We start from the raw sequence: 25633 nt of genomic DNA, 5'->3' as shown, positions 1-25633 counted from the left end.
TGAACTGCCGAGGTGTTAAGCACCTTTCAGCAGTCAGTATCTTTAGGGTTTCAGAGCCCTAGATGAACAGGCAGGACCAGCATAGGACTCAACAGACACTTGTTGTTTCTGTCTTAAGCTACAACTGATTCATAACCCTTCTCTGTTATGTAACACTGGAATGGTAGCCTGGTAGCCATGTGCACTCATTTCTAGCAGCTACTTGGTACCACTTGGGTGTGTGGTAGAAGTGTACATGCATGTCTGCTGTTGCACATAATCAACCCACTTCTCCCTAATGCTTGTTCACCGCGCTGCTTATATGGACTCAACTGAGTATTCAACTAGTGTTGGTGAATTCTAGAAGCAGGACATTCCAGTGGTAGTTGATCAGATGATGCTGAAGCCAAGTCTCTAACTGCTTCCAGTTCAGTAGCCTCATGGAACCAGACAGACGGTCTCTGAACGCAGATCAGAGAAATAGTCAGGTGTTCTACTCCTTGAAGACAGACTCCTGTTGTACTCTTTAACTGCCTCCTCTGAACACTTTTAAAAACAGACTCCTGCTTTAGTATTTGAGTGTCGTCCTCGGCTATTGTACTTTTCGTGTGTCCCCCTCTGTCGATATCTGTCCTCTTCCTGTGTCCCCCTCTGTCTATATATGTCCTCTTCCTGTGTCCCCCTCTGTCTATATCTGTCCCCGTCTTGTGTCCCCTTCTGTCTATATCTGTCCCCTTCTGTCTATATCTGCCTCTTCCTGTGTCCCCTTCTGTCTATATCTGTCCTTTTCCTGTGTCCACTTCTGCATCTGACTCCTCCCCTCTTCTGTGATTGGTCCAGATCGGGGTCAGCTGAAGGTGTCCAGTGAAGTCATGCAGAGTTCAGAGGTTAGCCAGACGGAGGTAGTGTCACATGACCCCAGGTCCCCGCCCAGCCCGGCCACGGTGAAGCACCGCATGGACCAGCAGATGTCCAGCGCCTTGAACGGTACGGAACTACTACTAATCTGGCAACACACAGAACTACTACTAATCTGGCAACACACAGAACTACTACTAATCTGGCAACACACAGAACTACTACCAATCTGGCAACACACAGAACTACTACTAATCTGGCAACACACAGAACTACTACCAATCTGGCAACACACAGAACTACTACCAATCTGGCAACACACAGAACTACTACTAATCTGGCAACACACAGAACTACTACTAATCTGGCAACACACAGAACTACTACTAATCTGGCAACACACAGAACTACTACTAATCTGGCAACACACAGAACTACTACTAATCTGGCAACACACAGAACTACTACCAATCTGGCAACACACAGAACTACTACCAATCTGGCAACACACAGAACTACTACCAATCTGGCAACACACAGAACTACTACCAATCTGGCAACACACAGAACTACTACTAATCTGGCAACACACAGAACTACTACTAATCTGGCAACACACAGAACTACTACTAATCTGGCAACACACAGAACTACTACTAATCTGGCAACACACAGAACTACTACTAATCTGGCAACACACAGAACTACTACCAATCTGGCAACACACAGAACTACTACTAATCTGGCAACACACAGAACTACTACCAATCTGGCAACACACAGAACTACTACTAATCTGGCAACACACAGAACTACTACCAATCTGGCAACACACAGAACTACTACCAATCTGGCAACACACAGAACTACTACCAATCTGGCAACACACAGAACTACTACCAATCTGGCAACACACAGAACTACTACTAATCTGGCAACACACAGAACTACTACTAATCTGGCAACACACAGAACTACTACCAATCTGGCAACACACAGAACTACTACCAATCTGGCAACACACAGAACTACTACCAATCTGGCAACACACAGAACTACTACCAATCTGGCAACACACAGAACTACTACTAATCTGGCAACACACAGAACTACTACTAATCTGGCAACACACAGAACTACTACTAATCTGGCTAGAGGCCTTGTTACACTGCTACACAGACACAGGGGCTAGCTGGAGGCCTTGTTACCCTGCTACACAGACACAGGGGCTAGCTAGAGGCCTTGTTACCCTGCTACACAGACACAGGGGCTAGCTGGAGGCCTTGTTACCCTGCTACACAGACACAGGGGCTAGCTAGAGGCCTTGTTACCCTGCTACACAGACACAGGGGCTAGCTAGAGGCCTTGTTACACTGCCACACAGACACAGGGGCTAGCTGGAGGCCTTGTTACCCTGCCACACAGACACAGGGGCTAGCTGGAGGCCTTGTTACCCTGCTACACAGACACAGGGGCTAGCTAGAGGCCTTGTTACCCTGCTACACAGACACAGGGGCTAGCTGTAGGACTTGTTACTCTGCTAGCTCAAGGTCTACCTTCACCTGTTGTATTCAGCATTTCACTGTGAGGTCTACTACACCTGTTGTATTCTGCATTTCACTGTGAGGTCTACTACACCTGTTGTATTCAGCATTTCACTGTAAGGTCTACTACACCTGTTGTATTCAGCATTTCACTGTAAGGTCTACTACACCTGTTGTAATTCAGCATTTCACTGTAAGGTCTACTACACCTGTTGTAATTCAGCATTTCACTGTAAGGTCTACTACACCTGTTGTAATTCAGCATTTCACTGTAAGGTCTACTACACCTGTGTATTCGGCGCATGTGACTAATAACATTTGATTCGATCTGACATGGGTCCTTTTGTTCGATGGATCAGGGGTCATGAACATATAGGCGACATACCGTACACTCATACTCTCTCATACTCTGACATCTCTACACTCATGTCCTCCAGATTTATATGTTCATTAATAAGTGTTGTCTCCTCCCTTTCATTCATCCCTCCCAGGTCGTAAGAGCGCCCTGAAGTCTATCATGAAGAAGAAAGATGGCCGCCAGGGTTCTTTGGGAACCAAGAAGAACCTACAGTTTGTAGGAGTCAATGGAGGGTCAGTCTGCAGGATGTAGCTATTACAACAGGTCCTAGAGCAGTGGTATTCACAGTCGGGGTTACGACTCAGGTAATTGCAGTGGGGTTGCCAGAAATTCTGTAGAATAAAATGGGGGCCCTGCTGAGAAAGTTTGAATACCACTGGTCTAGAGACTGTGATTTGAACTTTTCAATGCAAACAGCAAATAGTAGAACCATTGAATGTGTATCTCTGTAGTGCGTTCGTATCAGTAGCCATTTTGAATGTGTATCTCTGTCGTGCGTTCGTATCAGTAGCCATTTTGAATGTGTATCTCTGTAGTGCGTTCGTATCAGTAGCCATTTTGAATGTGTATCTCTGTAGTGCCTTTGTATCAGTAGCCATTTTGAATGTGTATCTCTGTAGTGCGTTCGTATTCAGCAGCCATTTTGAATGTGTATCTCTTTCAGTGCGTCTCGTATCAGTAGCCATTTTGAATGTGTATCTCTGTAGTGTTGTATCAGTAGCCATTTTGAATGTGTATCTCTGTAGTGCGTTCGTATCAGTAGCCATTTTGAATGTGTATCTCTGTAGTGCCTTTGTATCAGTAGCCATTTTGAATGTGTATCTCTGTAGTGCGTCTGTATCAGTAGCCATTTTGAATGTGTATCTCTGTAGTGCGTTCGTATCAGTAGCCATTTTGAATGTGTATCTCTGTAGTGTGTTCGTATCAGTAGCCATTTTGAATGTGTATCTCTGTCAGTCATTCCTATCAGTAGCCATTTTGAATGTGTATCTCTGTAGTGCGTTCGTATCAGTAGCCATTTTGAATGTGTATCTCTGTAGTCAGTTCGTATCAGTAGCCATTTTGAATGTGTATCTCTGTAGTGCGTTTGTATCAGTAGCCATTTTGAATGTGTATCTCTGTAGTGCGTTGTATCAGTAGCCATTTTGAATGTGTGTCTCTGTAGTGCGTTTGTATCAGTAGCCACTTTTGAATGTGTATCTCTGTCAGTGCGTTTGTATCAGTAGCCATTTTGAATGTGTATCTCTGTCGTGCGTTCGTATCAGTAGCCATTTTGAATGTGTATCTCTGTCGTGCGTTCGTATCAGTAGCCATTTTGAATGTGTATCTCTGTAGTGCGTTCGTATCAGTAGCCATTTTGAATGTGTGTATCTGTAGTGCGTTTGTATCAGTAGCCATTTTGAATGTGTATCTCTGTCGTGCGTTCGTATCAGTAGCCATTTTGAATGTGTATCTCTGTCGTGCGTTCGTATCAGTAGCCATTTTGAATGTGTATCTCTGTAGTGCGTTCGTATCAGTAGCCATTTTGAATGTGTATCTCTGTAGTGCGTTCGTATCAGTAGCCATTTTGAATGTGTATCTCTGTAGTGCGTTCGTATCAGTAGCCATTTTGAATGTGTATCTCTGTAGTGCGTTCGTATCAGTAGCCATTTTGAATGTGTATCTCTGTAGTGCGTTCGTATCAGTAGCCATTTTGAATGTGTATCTCTGTAGTGCGTTCGTATCAGTAGCCATTTTGAATGTGTATCTCTGTAGTGCGTTTGTATCAGTAGCCATTTTGAATGTGTATCTCTGTAGTGCGTTCGTATCAGTAGCCATTTTGAATGTGTATCTCTGTAGTGCGTTCGTATCAGTAGCCATTTTGAATGTGTATCTCTGTAGTGCGTTCGTATCAGTAGCCATTTTGAATGTGTATCTCTGTAGTGCGTTTGTATCAGTAGCCATTTTGAATGTGTATCTCTGTAGTGCGTTCGTATCAGTAGCCATTTTGAATGTGTATCTCTGTAGTGCGTTCGTATCAGTAGCCATTTTGAATGTGTATCTCTGTAGTGCGTTCGTATCAGTAGCCATTTTGAATGTGTATCTCTGTAGTGCGTTTGTATCAGTAGCCATTTTGAATGTGTATCTCTGTAGTGCGTTCATATCAGTAGCCATTTTGAATGTGTATCTCTGTAGTGCGTTCGTATCAGTAGCCATTTTGAATGTGTATCTCTGTAGTGCGTTTGTATCAGTAGCCATTTTGAATGTGTATCTCTGTAGTGCGTTCGTATCAGTAGCCATTTTGAATGTGTATCTCTGTAGTGCGTTCGTATCAGTAGCCATTTTGAATGTGTATCTCTGTAGTGCGTTCGTATCAGTAGCCATTTTGAATGTGTATCTCTGTAGTGCGTTCGTATCAGTAGCCATTTTGAATGTGTATCTCTGTAGTGCGTTCGTATCAGTAGCCATTTTGAATGTGTATCTCTGTAGTGCGTTCGTATCAGTAGCCATTTTGAATGTGTATCTCTGTAGTGCGTTCGTATCAGTAGCCATTTTGAATGTGTATCTCTGTAGTGCGTTTGTATCAGTAGCCATTTTGAATGTGTATCTCTGTAGTGCGTTTGTATCAGTAGCCATTTTGAATGTGTATCTCTGTAGTGCGTTCGTATCAGTAGCCATTTTGAATGTGTATCTCTGTAGTGCGTTTGTATCAGTAGACATTAAACAAAAATAATAATCAGAGACCACAATGAAAATAAATTGGCAACTTTTGCAATCCCAGCTTATATTATTGTTCACCATTATTATTAGTGGTAGTAGTATTATTACTATTATTATTATTATTATTATTAGTCACATTTCAACAAATCTGCTGAGTATATACTGTATGTGTTTTCAAATTAATCAGTCAATCAACATTATCTACAGGCAGCCCAAAAATCAGTCAGTCAATCAACAGTATCTACGGGCAGCCCAAATCAATCAGTAAATCAACATTATCTACAGGCAGCCCAAATCAATCAGTAAATCAACAGTATCTACAGGCAGCCCAAATCAATCAGTAAATCAACAGTATCTACAGGCAGCCCAAATCAATCAGTAAATCAACATTATCTACAGGCAGCCCAAATCAATCAGTACAGGCAGCCCAAAAATCAACAGTATCACAGGCAGCCCAAATCAATCAACGGTATCCACAGGCAGCCCAAATCAATCAACGGTATCACAGGCAGCCCAAATCAATCAACAGTATCCACAGGCAGCCCAAATCAATCAACAGTATCCACAGGCAGCCCAAATCAATCAACAGTATCCACAGGCAGCCCAAATCAATCAACAGTATCCACAGGCAGCCCAAATCAATCAACGGTATCCACAGGCAGCCCAAATCAATCAACAGTATCTTCAGGCAGCCCAACTCAATCAGTCAATCAACAGTATCTACAGGCAGCCCAAATCAATCAACAGTATCTACAGGCAGCCCAAATCAATCAACAGTATCTACAGGCAGCCCAAATCAATCAACAGTACCTACAGGCAGCCCAAATCAATCAACAGTACCTACAGGCAGCCCAAATCAATCAACAGTATCTACAGGCAGCCCAAATCAATCAACAGTATCTACAGGCAGCCCAAATCAATCAACAGTATCTACAGGCAGCCCAAATCAATCAACAGTATCTACAGGCAGCCCAAATCAATCAACAGTATCGACAGGCAGCCCAAATCAATCAACGGTATCGACAGGCAGCCCAAATCAATCAACGGTATCTACAGGCAGCCCAAATCAGTCAGTCAATCAACAGTATCACAGGCAGCCCAAATCAATCAGTCAATCAACAGTATCAGCAGGCAGCCCAAATCAATCAACGGTATCTACAGGCAGCCCAAATCAATCAATGGCATCCACAGGCAGCCCAAATCAATCAACAGTATCAGCAGGCAGCCCAAATCAGTCAGTCAATCAACAGTATCTAGCAGGCAGCCCAAATCAATCAACGGTATCTACAGGCAGCCCAAATCAATCAACAGTATCTACAGGCAGCCCAAATCAATCAACAGTATCTACAGGCAGCCCCCAAAGTCAATCAACAGTATCTACAGGCAGCCCAACTCAATCAACAGTATCTACAGGCAGCCCAAATCAATCAACAGTATCTACAGGCAGCCTAAATCAATCAACAGTATCTACAGGCAGCCCAAATCAATCAACAGTATCTACAGGCAGCCCAAATCAATCAACAGTATCTACAGGCAGCCCAAATCAATCAACAGTATCTACAGGCAGCCCAAATCAATCAACAGTATCTACAGGCAGCCCAAATCAATCAACAGTATCTACAGGCAGCCCAAATCAATCAACAGTATCTACAGGCAGCCCAAATCAATCAACAGTATCTACAGGCAGCCCAAATCAATCAACAGTATCTACAGGCAGCCCAAATCAATCAACAGTATCTACAGGCAGCCCAAATCAATCAACAGTATCTACAGGCAGCCCAAATCAATCAACAGTATCTACAGGCAGCCCAAATCAATCAACGGTATCTACAGGCAGCCCAAATCAATCAACGGTATCTACAGGCAGCCCAAATCAATCAACGGTATCTACAGGCAGCCCAAATCAATCAACAGTATCTACAGGCAGCCCAAATCAATCAACAGTATCTACAGGCAGCCCAAATCAATCAACAGTATCTACAGGCAGCCCAAATCAATCAACAGTATCTACAGGCAGCCCAAATCAATCAACGGTATCTACAGGCAGCCCAAATCAATCAACGGTATCTACAGGCAGCCCAAATCAATCAACGGTATCTACAGGCAGCCCAAATCAATCAACGGTATCTACAGGCAGCCCAAATCAATCAACGGTATCTACAGGCAGTCCAAATCAATCAACGGTATCTACAGGCAGCCCAAATCAATCAACAGCCCAAATGCAGGAACAAGTATGATGTAGTATTATGCTGCTGGCTGGTTGTGTTTTCTTTCTGAAACCTAACTGACATGCAGTAGTTCTGTGAGATAGTGTTGACTTTGTCTTCCTCTGTTGGCGTTCTGATGCAGGTACGAGACAACGTCGAGTGATGAATCAGAGGACAGCAGCTCCTCTGATACAGAAGAGGAGGAGGAGGAAGAGGAGGAGGAGGGGAATGTGTTCGGAAGAGGAGAGGAAGCTGAAGAGACGAACACAGAGGAATTCCAGAACGAGGTGGAAGCGGGAACGAGTGAAGAGGAGGGAGGAGGAGACAAGCTAGAGATGAGAGAGAGGTGGGCTGAGTGAATTCAGGGGAGAAAGTAAGCCGGTACGGCTTCCCGGGAAATTAATAGTGGGGGTACGCCGTACCGGTAAAACAAAACTTATCACAATCATTTAAATGAAATGCCAAGAAAAATAAATTACACCATTATCGCATGTCAGCTCCATGAACATTTGCAAATGATAAAAAAAAATTATGTTCAAACAGCTCTCCTGTGAAGTTGTGACTTGCGACATCCTGAATCGGGTCACATAAATGAAAGGAAACACATATTAAAAAAGTAGGAGAACAACTTGTAGGCAAACCGATAGTCCAGCCATCCATGTCTTCCCCATTCGGTAGCCGATAGTCCAGCCATCCATGTCTTCCCCATTCGGTAACCAATAGTCCAGCCATCCATGTCTTCCCCATTCGGTAGCCGATAGTCCAGCCATCCATGTCTTCCCCATTCGGTAGCCAATAGTCCAGCCATCCATGTCTTCCCCATTCGGTAGCCGATAGTCCAGCCATCCATGTCTTCCCCATTCGGTAGCCGATAGTCCAGCCATCCATGTCTTCCCCATTCGGTAGCCGATAGTCCAGCCATCCATGTCTTCCCCATTCGGTAGCCGATAGTCCAGCCATCCATGTCTTCCCCATTCGGTAGCCGATAGTCCAGCCATCCATGTCTTCCCCATTCGGTAGCCAATAGTCCAGCCATCCATGTCTTCCCCATTCGGTAGCCAATAGTCCAGCCATCCATGTCTTCCCCATTCGGTAGCCAATAGTCCAGCCATCCATGTCTTCCCCATTCGGTAACCGATAGTCCAGCCATCCATGTCTTCCCCATTCGGTAGCCAATAGTCCAGCCATCCATGTCTTCCCCATTCGGTAGCCAATAGTCCAGCCATCCATGTCTTCCCCATTCGGTAGCCAATAGTCCAGCCATCCATGTCTTCCCCATTCGGTAGCCGATAGTCCAGCCATCCATGTCTTCCCCATTCGGTAACCAATAGTCCAGCCATCCATGTCTTCCCCATTCGGTAGCCTATAGTCCAGCCATCCATGTCTTCCCCATTCGGTAGCCGATAGTCCAGCCATCCATGTCTTCCCCATTCGGTAGCCAATAGTCCAGCCATCCATGTCTTCCCCATTCGGTAGCCAATAGTCCAGCCATCCATGTCTTCCCCATTCGGTAACCGATAGTCCAGCCATCCATGTCTTCCCCATTCGGTAGCCGATAGTCCAGCCATCCATGTCTTCCCCATTCGGTAGCCGATAGTCCAGCCATCCATGTCTTCCCCATTCGGTAGCCAATAGTCCAGCCATCCATGTCTTCCCCATTCGGTAGCCAATAGTCCAGCCATCCATGTCTTCCCCATTCGGTAGCCGATAGTCCAGCCATCCATGTCTTCCCCATTCGGTAGCCGATAGTCCAGCCATCCATGTCTTCCCCATTCGGTAGCCGATAGTCCAGCCATCCATGTCTTCCCCATTCGGTAGCCGATAGTCCAGCCATCCATGTCTCCCCATTCGGTAGCCGATAGTCCAGCCATCCATGTCTTCCCCATTCGGTAGCCGATAGTCCAGCCATCCATGTCTTCCCCATTCGGTAACCGATAGTCCAGCCATCCATGTCTTCCCCATTCGGTAGCCGATAGTCCAGCCATCCATGTCTTCCCCATTCGGTAGCCGATAGTCCAGCCATCCATGTCTTCCCCATTCGGTAACCGATAGTCCAGCCATCCATGTCTTCCCCATTCGGTAACCGATAGTCCAGCCATCCACATGTTGTCTTCCCCATTCGGTAGCCGATAGTCCAGCCATCCACATGTTGTCTTCCCCATTCGGTAGCCGATAGTCCAGCCATCCACATGTTGTCTTCCCCATTCGGTAACCGATAGTCCAGCCATCCATGTTGTCTTCCCCATTCGGTAACCGATAGTCCAGCCATCCATGTCTTCCCCATTCGGTAACCGATAGTCCAGCCATCCATGTCTTCCCCATTCGGTAGCCGATAGTCCAGCCATCCATGTCTTCCCCATTCGGTAGCCGATAGTCCAGCCATCCATGTCTTCCCCATTCGGTAGCCGATAGTCCAGCCATCCATGTCTTCCCCATTCGGTAGCCGATAGTCCAGCCATCCATGTCTTCCCCATTCGGTAACCGATAGTCCAGCCATCCATGTCTTCCCCTATTCGGTAGCCGATAGTCCAGCCTTCCATGTCTTCCCCATTCGGTAGCCGATAGTCCAGCCATCCATGTCTTCCCCATTCGGTAACCGATAGTCCAGCCATCCATGTCTTCCCCTATTCGGTAGCCGATAGTCCAGCCATCCATGTCTTCCCCATTTGGTAACCGATAGTCCAGCCATCCATGTCTTCCCCATTCGGTAACCGATAGTCCAGCCATCCACATGTTGTCTTCCCCATTCGGTAACCGATAGTCCAGCCATCCATTGTCTTCCCCATTCGGTAACCGATAGTCCAGCCATCCATGTCTTCCCCATTCGGTAACCGATAGTCCAGCCATCCCATGTTGTCTTCCCCATTCGGTAACCGATAGTCCAGCCATCCATGTCTTCCCCATTCGGTAACCGATAGTCCAGCCATCCACATGTTGTCTTCCCCATTCGGTAGCCGATAGTCCAGCCATCCATGTCTTCCCCATTCGGTAGCCGATAGTCCAGCCATCCATGTCTTCCCCATTCGGTAGCCGATAGTCCAGCCATCCACATGTTGTCTTCCCCATTCGGTAACCGATAGTCCAGCCATCCATGTCTTCCCCATTCGGTAACCGATAGTCCAGCCATCCATGTCTTCCCCATTCGGTAGCCGATAGTCCAGCCATCCATGTCTTCCCCATTCGGTAGCCGATAGTCCAGCCATCCATGTCTTCCCCATTCGGTAGCCGATAGTCCAGCCATCCACATGTTGTCTTCCCCATTCGGTAACCGATAGTCCAGCCATCCATGTCTTCCCCATTCGGTAACCGATAGTCCAGCCATCCATGTCTTCCCCATTCGTTAACCGATAGTCCAGCCATCCACATGTTGTCTTCCCCATTCGGTAACCGATAGTCCAGCCATCCATGTCTTCCCCATTCGGTAACCGATAGTCCAGCCATCCATGTCTTCCCCATTCGGTAGCCGATAGTCCAGCCATCCATGTCTTCCCCATTCGTTAACCGATAGTCCAGCCATCCATGTCTTCCCCATTCGGTAACCGATAGTCCAGCCATCCATGTCTTCCCCATTCGGTAACCGATAGTCCAGCCATCCACATGTTGTCTTCCCCATTCGGTAGCCGATAGTCCAGCCATCCATGTCTTCCCCATTCGGTAGCCGATAGTCCAGCCATCCATGTCTTCCCCATTCGGTAGCCGATAGTCCAGCCATCCATGTCTTCCCCATTCGGTAGCCAATAGTCCAGCCATCCATGTCTTCCCCATTCGGTAGCCGATAGTCCAGCCATCCATGTCTTCCCCATTCGGTAACCGATAGTCCAGCCATCCACATGTTGTCTTCCCCATTCGGTAACTGATAGTCCAGCCATCCATGTCTTCCCCATTCGGTAACCGATAGTCCAGCCATCCATGTCTTCCCCATTCGGTAACCGATAGTCCAGCCATCCATGTCTTCCCCATTCGGTAACCGATAGTCCAGCCATCCATGTCTTCCCCATTCGGTAACCGATAGTCCAGCCATCCATGTCTTCCCCATTCGGTAACCGATAGTCCAGCCATCCATGTCTTCCCCATTCGGTAGCCGATAGTCCAGCCATCCATGTCTTCCCCATTCGGTAATCGATAGTCCAGCCATCCATGTCTTCCCCATTCGGTAATCGATAGTCCAGCCATCCACATGTTGTCTTCCCCATTCGGTAACCGATAGTCCAGCCATCCACATGTTGTCTTCCCCATTCGGTAACCGATAGTCCAGCCATCCATGTCTTCCCCATTCGGTAACCGATAGTCCAGCCATCCATGTCTTCCCCATTCGGTAACCGATAGTCCAGCCATCCATGTCTTCCCCATTCGGTAACCGATAGTCCAGCCATCCATGTCTTCCCCATTCGGTAACCGATAGTCCAGCCATCCATGTCTTCCCCATTCGGTAACCGATAGTCCAGCCATCCACATGTTGTCTTCCCCATTCGGTAGCCGATAGTCCAGCCATCCATGTTTTCCCCATTCGGTAACCGATAGTCCAGCCATCCATGTCTTCCCCATTCGGTAGCCGATAGTCCAGCCATCCATGTCTTCCCCATTCGGTAATCGATAGTCCAGCCATCCACATGTTGTCTTCCCCATTCGGTAACCGATAGTCCAGCCATCCATGTCTTCCCCATTCGGTAACCGATAGTCCAGCCATCCACATGTTGTCTTCCCCATTCGGTAACCGATAGTCCAGCCATCCATGTCTTCCCCATTCGGTAACCGATAGTCCAGCCATCCACATGTTGTCTTCCCCATTCGGTAACCGATAGTCCAGCCATCCATGTCTTCCCCATTCGGTAACCGATAGTCCAGCCATCCATGTTTCCCCATTCGGTAACCGATAGTCCAGCCATCCATGTCTTCCCCATTCGGTAACCGATAGTCCAGCCATCCACATGTTGTCTTCCCCATTCGGTAGCCGATAGTCCAGCCATCCATGTTTTCCCCATTCGGTAACCGATAGTCCAGCCATCCATGTCTTCCCCATTCGGTAACCGATAGTCCAGCCATCCATGTCTTCCCCATTCGGTAGCCGATAGTCCAGCCATCCATGTGTTCCCCATTCGGTAGCCGATAGTCCAGCCATCCATGTCTTCCCCTATTCGGTAGCCGATAGTCCAGCCATCCATGTCTTCCCCTATTCGGTAACCGATAGTCCAGCCATCCATGTCTTCCCCTATTCGGTAGCCGATAGTCCAGCCATCCATGTCTTCCCCTATTCGGTAGCCGATAGTCCAGCCATCCATGTCTTCCCCATTCGGTAGCCGATAGTCCAGCCATCCATGTCTTCCCCATTCGGTAGCCGATAGTCCAGCCATCCATGTCTTCCCCATTCGGTAGCCGATAGTCCAGCCATCCATGTCTTCCCCATTCGGTAACCGATAGTCCAGCCATCCATGTCTTCCCCATTCGGTAGCCGATAGTCCAGCCATCCATGTCTTCCCCATTCGGTAGCCGATAGTCCAGCCATCCATGTCTTCCCCATTCGGTAACCGATAGTCCAGCCATCCATGTTTTCCCCATTCGGTAACCGATAGTCCAGCCATCCATGTCTTCCCCATTCGGTAACCGATAGTCCAGCCATCCATGTCTTCCCCATTCGGTAGCCGATAGTCCAGCCATCCATGTCTTCCCCATTCGGTAGCCGATAGTCCAGCCATCCATGTCTTCCCCATTCGGTAGCCGATAGTCCAGCCATCCATGTCTTCCCCATTCGGTAGCCGATAGTCCAGCCATCCATGTCTTCCCCATTCGGTAGCCGATAGTCCAGCCATCCATGTCTTCCCCATTCGGTAGCCGATAGTCCAGCCATCCATGTCTTCCCCATTCGGTAACCGATAGTCCAGCCATCCATGTCTTCCCTATTCGGTAGCCGATAGTCCAGCCATCCATGTCTTCCCCATTTGGTAACCGATAGTCCAGCCATCCATGTCTTCCCCATTCGGTAACCGATAGTCCAGCCATCCACATGTTGTCTTCCCCATTCGGTAACCGATAGTCCAGCCATCCACATGTTGTCTTCCCTATTCGGTAGCCGATAGTCCAGCCATCCATGTCTTCCCCATTCGGTAACCGATAGTCCAGCCATCCACATGTTGTCTTCCCCATTCGGTAACCGATAGTCCAGCCATCCACATGTTGTCTTCCCTATTCGGTAGCCGATAGTCCAGCCATCCATGTCTTCCCCATTCGGTAACCGATAGTCCAGCCATCCACATGTTGTCTTCCCCATTCGGTAACCGATAGTCCAGCCATCCACATGTTGTCTTCCCTATTCGGTAGCCGATAGTCCAGCCATCCATGTCTTCCCCATTCGGTAGCCGATAGTCCAGCCATCCATGTCTTCCCCATTCGGTAACCGATAGTCCAGCCATCCATGTCTTCCTCATTCGGTAACCGATAGTCCAGCCATCCATGTCTTCCCCATTCGGTAGCCGATAGTCCAGCCATCCATGTCTTCCCCATTCGGTAACCGATAGTCCAGCCATCCATGTCTTCCCCATTCGGTAGCCGATAGTCCAGCCATCCATGTCTTCCCCATTCGGTAACCGATAGTCCAGCCATCCACATGTTGTCTTCCCCATTCGGTAACCGATAGTCCAGCCATCCATGTCTTCCCCATTCGGTAACCGATAGTCCAGCCATCCACATGTTGTCTTCCCCATTCGGTAACCGATAGTCCAGCCATCCATGTCTTCCCCATTCGGTAGCCGATAGTCCAGCCATCCATGTCTTCCCCATTCGGTAGCCGATTTTCCAGCCATCCATGTCTTCCCCATTCGGTAGCCGATAGTCCAGCCATCCATGTCTTCCCCATTCGGTAGCCGATAGTCCAGCCATCCATGTCCTCCCCATTCGGTAGCCGATAGTCCAGCCATCCATGTCTTCCCCATTCGGTAGCCGATAGTCCAGCCATCCATGTCTTCCCCATTCGGTAACCGATATTCCAGCCATCCATGTCTTCCCCTATTCGGTAGCCGATAGTCCAGCCATCCATGTCTTCCCCTATTCGGTAGCCGATAGTCCAGCCATCCATGTCTTCCCCATTCGGTAGCCGATAGTCCAGCCATCCATGTCTTCCCCATTCGGTAGCCGATAGTCCAGCCATCCATGTCTTCCCCATTCGGTAACCGATAGTCCAGCCATCCATGTCTTCCCCATTCGGTAGCCGATAGTCCAGCCATCCATGTCTTCCCCTATTCGGTAGCCGATAGTCCAGCCATCCATGTCTTCCCCATTCGGTAGCCGATAGTCCAGCCATCCATGTCTTCCCCATTCGGTAGCCGATAGTCCAGCCATCCATGTCTTCCCCATTCGGTAACCGATAGTCCAGCCATCCATGTCTTCCCCATTCGGTAACCGATAGTCCAGCCATCCATGTCTTCCCCATTCGGTAGCCGATAGTCCAGCCATCCATGTCTTCCCCATTCGTTAACCGATAGTCCAGCCATCCATGTCTTCCCCATTCGGTAACCGATAGTCCAGCCATCCATGTCTTCCCCATTCGGTAACCGATAGTCCAGCCATCCACATGTTGTCTTCCCCATTCGGTAGCCGATAGTCCAGCCATCCATGTCTTCCCCATTCGGTAGCCGATAGTCCAGCCATCCATGTCTTCCCCATTCGGTAGCCGATAGTCCAGCCATCCATGTCTTCCCCATTCGGTAGCCAATAGTCCAGCCATCCATGTCTTCCCCATTCGGTAGCCGATAGTCCAGCCATCCATGTCTTCCCCATTCGGTAACCGATAGTCCAGCCATCCACATGTTGTCTTCCCCATTCGGTAACCGATAGTCCAGCCATCCATGTCTTCCCCATTCGGTAACCGATAGTCCAGCCATCCATGTCTTCCCCATTCGGTAGCCGATAGTCCAGCCATCCATGTCTTCCCCATTCGGTAACCGATAGTCCAGCCATCCATGTCTTCCCCATTCGGTAACCGATAGTCCAGCCATCCATGTCTTCCCCATTCGGTAACCGATAGTCCAGCCATCCACATGTTGTCTTCCCCATTCGGTAGCCGATAGTCCAGCCATCCATGTCTTCCCCATTCGGTAGCCGATAGTCCAGCCATCCATGTCTTCCCCATTCGGTAGCCGATAGTCCAGCCATCCATGTCTTCCCCATTCGGTAACCGATAGTCCAGCCATCCATGTCTTCCCCATTCGGTAGCCGATAGTCCAGCCATCCATGTCTTCCCCATTCGTTAACTGATAGTCCAGCCATCCATGTCTTCCCCATTCGGTAACCGATAGTCCAGCCATCCATGTCTTCCCCATTCGGTAACCGATAGTCCAGCCATCCCATGTTGTCTTCCCCATTCGGTAGCCGATAGTCCAGCCATCCATGTCTTCCCCATTCGGTAGCCGATAGTCCAGCCATCCATGTCTTCCCCATTCGGTAGCCGATAGTCCAGCCATCCATGTCTTCCCCATTCGGTAGCCAATAGTCCAGCCATCCATGTCTTCCCCATTCGGTAGCCGATAGTCCAGCCATCCATGTCTTCCCCATTCGGTAACCGATAGTCCAGCCATCCACATGTTGTCTTCCCCATTCGGTAACTGATAGTCCAGCCATCCATGTCTTCCCCATTCGGTAACCGATAGTCCAGCCATCCATGTCTTCCCCATTCGGTAACCGATAGTCCAGCCATCCATGTCTTCCCCATTCGGTAACCGATAGTCCAGCCATCCATGTCTTCCCCATTCGGTAGCCGATAGTCCAGCCATCCATGTCTTCCCCATTCGGTAATCGATAGTCCAGCCATCCATGTCTTCCCCATTCGGTAATCGATAGTCCAGCCATCCACATGTTGTCTTCCCCATTCGGTAACCGATAGTCCAGCCATCCACATGTTGTCTTCCCCATTCGGTAACCGATAGTCCAGCCATCCACATGTTGTCTTCCCCATTCGGTAACCGATAGTCCAGCCATCCATGTCTTCCCCATTCGGTAACCGATAGTCCAGCCATCCATGTCTTCCCCATTCGGTAACCGATAGTCCAGCCATCCATGTCTTCCCCATTCGGTAACCGATAGTCCAGCCATCCATGTCTTCCCCATTCGGTAACCGATAGTCCAGCCATCCATGTCTTCCCCATTCGGTAACCGATAGTCCAGCCATCCATGTCTTCCCCATTCGGTAACCGATAGTCCAGCCATCCACATGTTGTCTTCCCCATTCGGTAGCCGATAGTCCAGCCATCCATGTCTTCCCCATTCGGTAACCGATAGTCCAGCCATCCATGTCTTCCCCATTCGGTAGCCGATAGTCCAGCCATCCATGTCTTCCCCATTCGGTAGCCGATAGTCCAGCCATCCATGTCTTCCCCATTCGGTAGCCGATAGTCCAGCCATCCATGTCTTCCCCATTCGGTAACCGATAGTCCAGCCATCCATGTCTTCCCCATTCGGTAGCCGATAGTCCAGCCATCCATGTCTTCCCCATTCGGTAGCCGATAGTCCAGCCATCCATGTCTTCCCCATTCGGTAACCGATAGTCCAGCCATCCATGTCTTCCCCATTCGGTAACCGATAGTCCAGCCATCCATGTCTTCCCCATTCGGTAACCGATAGTCCAGCCATCCATGTCTTCCCCATTCGGTAGCCATAGTCCAGCCATCCATGTCTTCCCCATTCGGTAGCCGATAGTCCAGCCATCCATGTCTTCCCCATTCGGTAACCGATAGTCCAGCCATCCATGTCTTCCCCATTCGGTAGCCGATAGTCCAGCCATCCATGTCTTCCCCATTCGGTAGCCGATAGTCCAGCCATCCATGTCTTCCCCATTCGGTAGCCGATAGTCCAGCCATCCATGTCTTCCCCATGTCTTCCAGCCATCCATTCGGTATTCGGTAACCGATAGTCCAGCCATCCATGTCTTCCCTATTCGGTAGCCGATAGTCCAGCCATCCATGTCTTCCCCATTTGGTAACCGATAGTCCAGCCATCCATGTCTTCCCATTCGGTAACCGATAGTCCAGCCATCCACATGTTGTCTTCCCCATTCGGTAACCGATAGTCCAGCCATCCACATGTTGTCTTCCCTATTCGGTAGCCGATAGTCCAGCCATCCATGTCTTCCCCATTCGGTAACCGATAGTCCAGCCATCCATGTCTTCCCCATCCACATGCCATTGTCTTCCCCATTCGGTAACCGATAGTCCAGCCATCCATGTTGTCTTCCCTATTCGGTAGCCGATAGTCCAGCCATCCATGTCTTCCCCATTCGGTAACCGATAGTCCAGCCATCCACATGTTGTCTTCCCCATTCGGTAACCGATAGTCCAGCCATCCCATGTCTTCCCATTCGGTAGCCGATAGTCCAGCCATCCATGTCTTCCCTATTCGGTAGCCGATAGTCCAGCCATCCATGTCTTCCCCATTCGGTAACCGATAGTCCAGCCATCCATGTCTTCCTCATTCGGTAACCGATAGTCCAGCCATCCATGTCTTCCCCATTCGGTAGCCGATAGTCCAGCCATCCATGTCTTCCCCATTCGGTAACCGATAGTCCAGCCATCCATGTCTTCCCCATTCGGTAGCCGATAGTCCAGCCATCCATGTCTTCCCCATTCGGTAACCGATAGTCCAGCCATCCACATGTTGTCTTACCCATTCGGTAACCGATAGTCCAGCCATCCATGTCTTCCCCATTCGGTAACCGATAGTCCAGCCATCCACATGTTGTCTTCCCCATTCGGTAACCGATAGTCCAGCCATCCATGTCTTCCCCATTCGGTAGCCGATAGTCCAGCCATCCATGTCTTCCCCATTCGGTAGCCGATTTTCCAGCCATCCATGTCTTCCCCATTCGGTAGCCGATAGTCCAGCCATCCATGTCCTCCCCATTCGGTAGCCGATAGTCCAGCCATCCATGTCCTCCCCATTCGGTAGCCGATAGTCCAGCCATCCATGTCTTCCCCATTCGGTAGCCGATAGTCCAGCCATCCATGTCTTCCCCATTCGGTAACCGATATTCCAGCCATCCATGTCTTCCCCTATTCGGTAGCCGATAGTCCAGCCATCCATGTCTTCCCCATTCGGTAGCCGATAGTCCAGCCATCCATGTCTTCCCCATTCGGTAGCCGATAGTCCAGCCATCCATGTCTTCCCCATTCGGTAGCCGATAGTCCAGCCATCCATGTCTTCCCCATTCGGTAACCGATAGTCCAGCCATCCATGTCTTCCCCTATTCGGTAGCCGATAGTCCAGCCATCCATGTCTTCCCCTATTCGGTAGCCGATAGTCCAGCCATCCATGTCTTCCCCTATTCGGTAGCCGATAGTCCAGCCATCCATGTCTTCCCCATTCGGTAGCCGATAGTCCAGCCATCCATGTCTTCCCCATTCGGTAACCGATAGTCCAGCCATCCATGTCTTCCCCATTCGGTAGCCGATAGTCCAGCCATCCATGTCTTCCCCTATTCGGTAGCCGATAGTCCAGCCATCCATGTCTTCCCCTATTCGGTAGCCGATAGTCCAGCCATCCATGTCTTCCCCATTCGGTAGCCGATAGTCCAGCCATCCATGTCTTCCCCATTCGGTAACCGATAGTCCAGCCATCCATGTCTTCCCCTATTCGGTAGCCGATAGTCCAGCCATCCATGTCTTCCCCTATTCGGTAGCTGATAGTCCAGCCATCCATGTCTTCCCCATTCGGTAACCGATAGTCCAGCCATCCATGTCTTCCCCTATTCGGTAGCCGATAGTCCAGCCATCCATGTCTTCCCCTATTCGGTAGCCGATAGTCCAGCCATCAATGTCTTCCCCTATTCGGTAACCGATAGTCCAGCCATCCATGTCTTCCCCTATTCGGTAGCCGATAGTCCAGCCATCCATGTCTTCCCCATTCGGTAGCCGATAGTCCAGCCATCCATGTCTTCCCCATTCGGTACCAACTCCTCCAACACTCGATTTCATCCGTTAGCTTTTTCCCTCATTGAGGAAACATCTTCTTTCGTCTCCAAACTTCCATTGAACTTTTCAGTAGACAGAGACTGCAAAGAAACCCTTAAATTATTGTGAAGGTAACTATTTTCACAAGCTGAGGTACTTACTTAATTGTGAGAAGCCATGCTTGTTGCTCTGATCAGAGTTTTTTTTTTGGTGCTTTTAATAAAAACTGGGAACTGGTCTTTAGGTGTAGAAGGATTCCGACTTTGAATTCCAAGTTGGATGACCGTTCAAAACTACTTTCCCAGTCGGAGGTAGTTTTTCCCAGAGTTCCCAGTTTTCTTGAACGCGCTGAAGTCTGAAGTCGGATATTTCAGAGTTCCAAGTTGCTGTTTTCAATTGCGGCATTTCTACCACCGTTTTTGTTGTTGTTGCGCACTAGCTCAGGTTTCACACGCCCACATTCTGGGTAGCTGATAGAACAGCCAATGAAAAGGTACCCACCCAGGCTCAGCGAGGAGAATACGAGAGAGGGGTTGTACACCAAAGTTACACATAGTCGAATTAAATACGTAAATTCCAAACTTCTGACATTTAATAAATCCCTGACCCTCCCTGGACTAAATTAAAAAAGCGAAACCCTCTCCCATTTTCCTCCGGGTAACAGTTGCATTCATTTCGACCGGTCCCTAAACGTAATTCTATGATTAGACCCAATGAGATCATACTACATTAATAGGGGTTCTATATGTAATTCTATGATTAGACCCACTGAGATCATACTACATTAATAGGGGTTCTATATGTAATTCTATGATTAGACCCACTGAGATCATACTACATTAATAGGGGTTCTATATGTAATTCTGTGATTAGACCCACTGAGATCATACTAGGGGTTCTATATGTAATTCTGTGATTGGACCCATTGAGATCATACTACATTAATAGGGGTTCTATATGTAATTCTATGATTAGACCCACTGAGATCATACTACATTAATAGTGGTTCTATATGTAATTCTGTGATTAGACCCACTGAGATCATACTACATTAATAGGGGTTCTATATGTAATTCTATGATTAGACCCACTGAGATCATACTACATTAATAGGGGTTCTATATGTAATTCTATGATTAGACCCACTGAGATCATACTAGGGGTTCTATATGTAATGCTATGATTAGACTCACTGAGATCATACTACATTAATAGGGGTTCTATATGTAATTCTATGATTAGACCCACTGAGATCATACTACATTACTAGGGGTTCTATATGTAATTCTATGATTAGACCCACTGAGATCATACTACATTACTAGGGGTTCTATATGTAATTCTATGATTAGACCCACTGAGATCATACTACATTAATAGGGGTTCTATATGTAATTCTGTGATTAGACCCACTGAGATCATACTACATTAATAGGGGTTCTATATGTAATTCTGTGATTAGACCCACTGAGATCATACTACATTAATAGGGGTTCTATATGTAATTCTATGATTAGACCCACTGAGATCATACTACATTAATAGGGGTTCTATATGTAATTCTATGATTAGACCCACTGAGATCATACTACATTAATAGGGGTTCTATATGTAATTCTATGATTAGACCCACTGAGATCATACTACATTAATAGGGGTTCTATATGTAATTCTATGATTAGACCCACTGAGATCATACTAGGGGTTCTATATGTAATTCTGTGACTGGGGTGATCAATAATATAGTACGTCCCATACCAGTAAGAAACCACATCTACTTTCACCCCTAGATTTGGAAAATAAAGAAATTGTCCATTTGTCTGAATTAAATTTAGTCCTGTCTCTCTCTCTCCAGGTTTGAGTTGAGTGAGAAGATGTTGGCTGCCTGTAACGTGTTGAAGAACCACCTGGATGATGGCAAGGCCTTAACCAGTAAAGATGTGGTGAGCAACTGTTGTTATTAACTCTGGTTCTGAATAATTCTACCTCTTTTCTCTCAATTCAATTCAATTCAATTCAAGGGCTTTATTGTCATGGGAAACATGTGTTAACATTGCCAAAGCAAGTGAGGTAGATAATATACAAAGTGAATATATAAAGTGAAAAACAACACAAATGAACAGTAAACATTAATCAAATCAAATCAAATCAAATGTATTTATATAGCCCTTCGTACATCAGCTGATATCTCAAAGTGCTGTACAGAAACCCAGCCTAAAACCCCAAACAGCAAACAATGCAGGTGTAAAAGCACGGTGGCTAGGAAAAACTCCCTAGAAAGGCCAAAACCTAGGAAGAAACCTAGAGAGGAACCGGGCTATGTGGGGTGGCCAGTCCTCTTCTGGCTGTGCCGGGTAGAGATTATAACAGAACATGACCAAGATGTTCAAATGTTCATAAATGACCAGCATGGTCGAATAATAATAATAAGGCAGAACAGTTGAAACTGGAGCAGCAGCACAGTCAGGTGGACTGGGGCATTGTGTCAGGTAGTCCTGAGGCATGGTCCTAGGGCTCAGGTCCTCCGAGAGAGAGAAAGAAAGAGAGAATTAGAGAGAGCATATGTGGGTATATCCCTCTAGTGGTGTGGGGGATGTGCTTTGGCAAAGTGGGTGGGGTTATATCCTTCCTGTTTGGCCCTGTCCGGGGGGTGTCCTCGGATGGGGCCACAGTGTCTCTGACCCCTCCTGTCTCAGCCTCCAGTATTTATGCTGCAGTAGTTTATGTGTCGGGGGGCTAGGGTCAGTTTGTTATATCTGGAGTACTTCTCTGTCCTATTCGGTGTCCTGTGTGAATCTAAGTGTCTCTGTTCTCTAATTCTCTCCTTCTCTCTTTCTTTCTCTCTCTCGGAGGACCTGAGCCCTAGGACCATGTCCCAGGACTACCTGACATGAGGACTCCTTGCTGTCCCCAGTCCACCTGGCCATGCTCCTGCTCAGTTTCAACTGACCTGAGCCCTAGGACCGTGCCCCAGGACTACCTGACATGAAGGCTCCTTGCTGTCCCCAGTCCACCTGACTGTGCTGCTGCTCCAGTTTCAACTGTTCTGCCTTATTATTATTCGACCATGCTGGTCATTTATGAACATTTGAACATCTTGGTCATGTTCTGTTATAATCTCTACCCTCTGCACAGCCAGAAGAGGACTGGCCACCCCACATAGCCCGGTTCCTCTCTAGGTTTCTTCCTAGGTTTTGGCCTTTCTAGGGAGTTTTTCCTAGCCACTGTGCTTTTACACCTGCATTGTTTGCTGTTTGGGGTTTTAGGCTGGGTTTCTGTACAGCACTTTGAGATATCAGCTGATGTACGAAGGGCTATATAAATAAATTTGATTTGATTTGATTTTGATTTGTGGGGTGGCCAGTCCTCTTCTGGCTGTGCCTGTGGAGATTATAACAGAACGTGGCCAAGATGTTCAAATGTTCATAAATGACCAGCATGGTTGAATAATAGTAAGGCAGAACAGTTGAAACTGGAGCAGGAGCATGGCCAGGTGGACTGGGGACAGCAAGGAGTCCTCATGTCAGGTAGTCCTGGGACATGGTCCTAGGGCCCAGGCCAGTTGAAACTGGAGCAGCAGCATGGCCAGGTGGACTGGGGACAGCAAGTAGTCATCATGTCAGGTAGTCCTGGGGCATGGTCCTAGGGCTCAGGTCCTCCGAGAGAGAGAAAGAAAGAGAGAAGGAGAGAATTAGAGAACGCACACTTAGATTCACACAGGACACCGAATAGGACAGGAGAAGTACTCCAGATATAACAAACTGACCCTAGCCCCCCGACACATAAACTACTGCAGCATAAATACTGGAGGCTGAGACAGGAGGGGTCAGGAGACACATACAGAAGTTTCAAAACAGTAAAGACATTACAAATGTCATATTATATATATATATACAATGTACAAATAGTTAAAGGACACAAGATAAAATAAATAAGCATAAATATGGGTTGTATTTACAATGGTATTTGTTCTTCACTGGTTGCCCTTTTCTCGTGGCAACAGGTCACAAATCTTGCTGCTGTGATGGCACACTGTGGAATTTCACCCAGTAGATATGGGAGTTTTTCAAAATTGGATATGTTTTCGAATTCTTTGGATCTGTGTGATCTGGGGGAAATATGTCTCTCTAATATGGTCATACATTGGGCAGGAGATTAGGAAGTGCAGCTCAGTTTCCACCTCATTTTGTGGGCAGTGAGCACATAGCCTGTCTTCTCTTGAGAGCCATGTCTGCCTACGGCGGCCTTTCTCAATAGCAAGGTTATGCTCACTGAGTCTGTACATAGTCAAAGCTTTCCTTAATTTTGGGTCAGTCACAGTGGTCAGGTATTCTGCCGCTGTGTACTCTCTGTGTAGGGCCAAATAGCATTCTAGTTTGCTCTGTTTTTTTGTTAATTCTTTCCAATGTGTTAAGTAATTATCTTTTTGTTTTCTCATGATTTGGTTGGGTCTCTCTCTCTCTTGCTCTCTCTCTGTGCAGAAGATCTAGGTGCTGTTGTAGGCCCTCCTTGGTTAGCTCTCTCTCTCTCTCTCCTTGTATTGTCCACTCAATATTGTCTGTCCAAACATCTCTTGTCTCTCTCAGCACAGTAGAGTCAGGAACTAACTCCGCTGCAAGTCCATTTTACTCAGGTTTTCTCCTCTTTTCTCTACTGGGCTGTCGGCCCGGTAGATTTCTGGCAGAGGATGCCGTCTGCTCTGACGATTGTCCTGATTTTATGTTTGCAAGAACAAGAACAATGAAGAAATTAACCATCACTAACATTTATTTATGAGATTTGACTGTAAAGCAACTCCTGTCCACATCACAGCAGCACTGTTCTCGTGGTTCACAGTGTCTGATCTCTCTGTCGCCGTCCTCTAGAGAGCCTGTGTGAACACAGTTCAGAGCGAGTGGTTCTGGGTGTCCAGTCAGAAGACGGTGGTTCCCGGCATAGTGGAGGACTATTTGACAGCGTTCCGTGACATCTCGCCGGCCATGCTGCGTCACATTGTCAACATGGCGGACGGTAACGGGAACACAGCGCTCCACTACAGCGTGTCACACTCCAACTTCCACATCGTCAAGACGCTGCTCAACGCAAGTGAGGAAACATAGTCTCTCTGTCCTCCTGTCTGTCTAGTGTTACAACATGTTAAATAAATAAAAATTTAAACAAAATGTTGTTGTTTACTTCAACTTTAATGTTGTTGTTTACATCCAGACTGTTGTTGTTTACTTCCAAACTGTAACGTTGTTGTTGTTTATTGCAGATGTGTGTAACGTGAACCAGCAGAATAAGGCTGGCTATACTCCCATCATGCTGTCTGTGCTGGCGGCTGTGGAGGCTCCTAAAGACATGGCCATCGTAGAGTACCTCTTCAGCAAGGGAGACGTCAACGCTAAGGCCAGCCAGGTATGGGGTCAGGGGCCAGCCAGGTATGGGGTCAGGGGCCAGCCAGGTATGGGGTCAGGGGCCAGCCAGGTATGGGGTCAGGGGCCAGCCAGGTATGGGGTCAGGGGCCAGCCAGGTATGGGGTCAGGGGCCAGCCAGGTATGGGGTCAGGGGCCAGCCAGGTATGGGGTCAGGGGCCAGCCAGGTATGGGGTCAGGGGCCAGCCAGGTATGGGGTCAGGGTCCAGCCAGGTATGGGGTCAGGGTCCAGCCAGGTATGGGGTCAGGGGCCAGCCAGGTATGTGGGAGGGACCATAGGGGTTCAGGTCATGTATGACTAGGGCTGTTGAGGTGACTGTATTACCGCCACACCGGCGGTCACGAGTCATGAAGCTTCTCCAAGCTCTGACGGTGCTGCTGGTCATTAGTAGCCTTCCAAACTGACTGGTATTCAGCACTATATTGTCCCTCTAATCACTCTGACATAAATGTAATCAAAAAAATCTAATCAAACACTTCATGAGAGCCCATGAGCTGATGTTGCGCAACATTTCTATAGGCTATACAATTACCTGAGAAAACAGAGTGATGGCCTCTACTAAAAAGAGGAGGATCCCATCAGCTTTCTATTGGCTAGGCCTACTACATTTATTTCTCAACTTTCCTAATATAAAGCACAATA

General features: G+C 47.9%; 1 protein-coding gene across 1 annotated transcript in view; it reads left to right on the top strand.

Annotated features, from left to right (window-relative positions):
• Positions 1-25633, top strand: part of kank1a (KN motif and ankyrin repeat domains 1a) — a 182732-nt gene that overhangs the window by 144199 nt on the left and 12900 nt on the right. The window contains 6 exon segments of the mRNA XM_052479940.1: positions 820-966; positions 2873-2972; positions 7789-7992; positions 21432-21519; positions 24442-24661; positions 24831-24973. Coding sequence (XP_052335900.1) covers positions 820-966; positions 2873-2972; positions 7789-7992; positions 21432-21519; positions 24442-24661; positions 24831-24973 — 902 coding nt within the window.

Source organism: Oncorhynchus keta, chromosome 25 (genome assembly GCF_023373465.1).
Source record: "Oncorhynchus keta strain PuntledgeMale-10-30-2019 chromosome 25, Oket_V2, whole genome shotgun sequence".
Classification (NCBI taxonomy): domain Eukaryota; kingdom Metazoa; phylum Chordata; class Actinopteri; order Salmoniformes; family Salmonidae; genus Oncorhynchus; species Oncorhynchus keta.
Note: the sequence above shows the minus strand (reverse complement) of the source record. Positions and strands in the feature narration are given on the sequence as shown.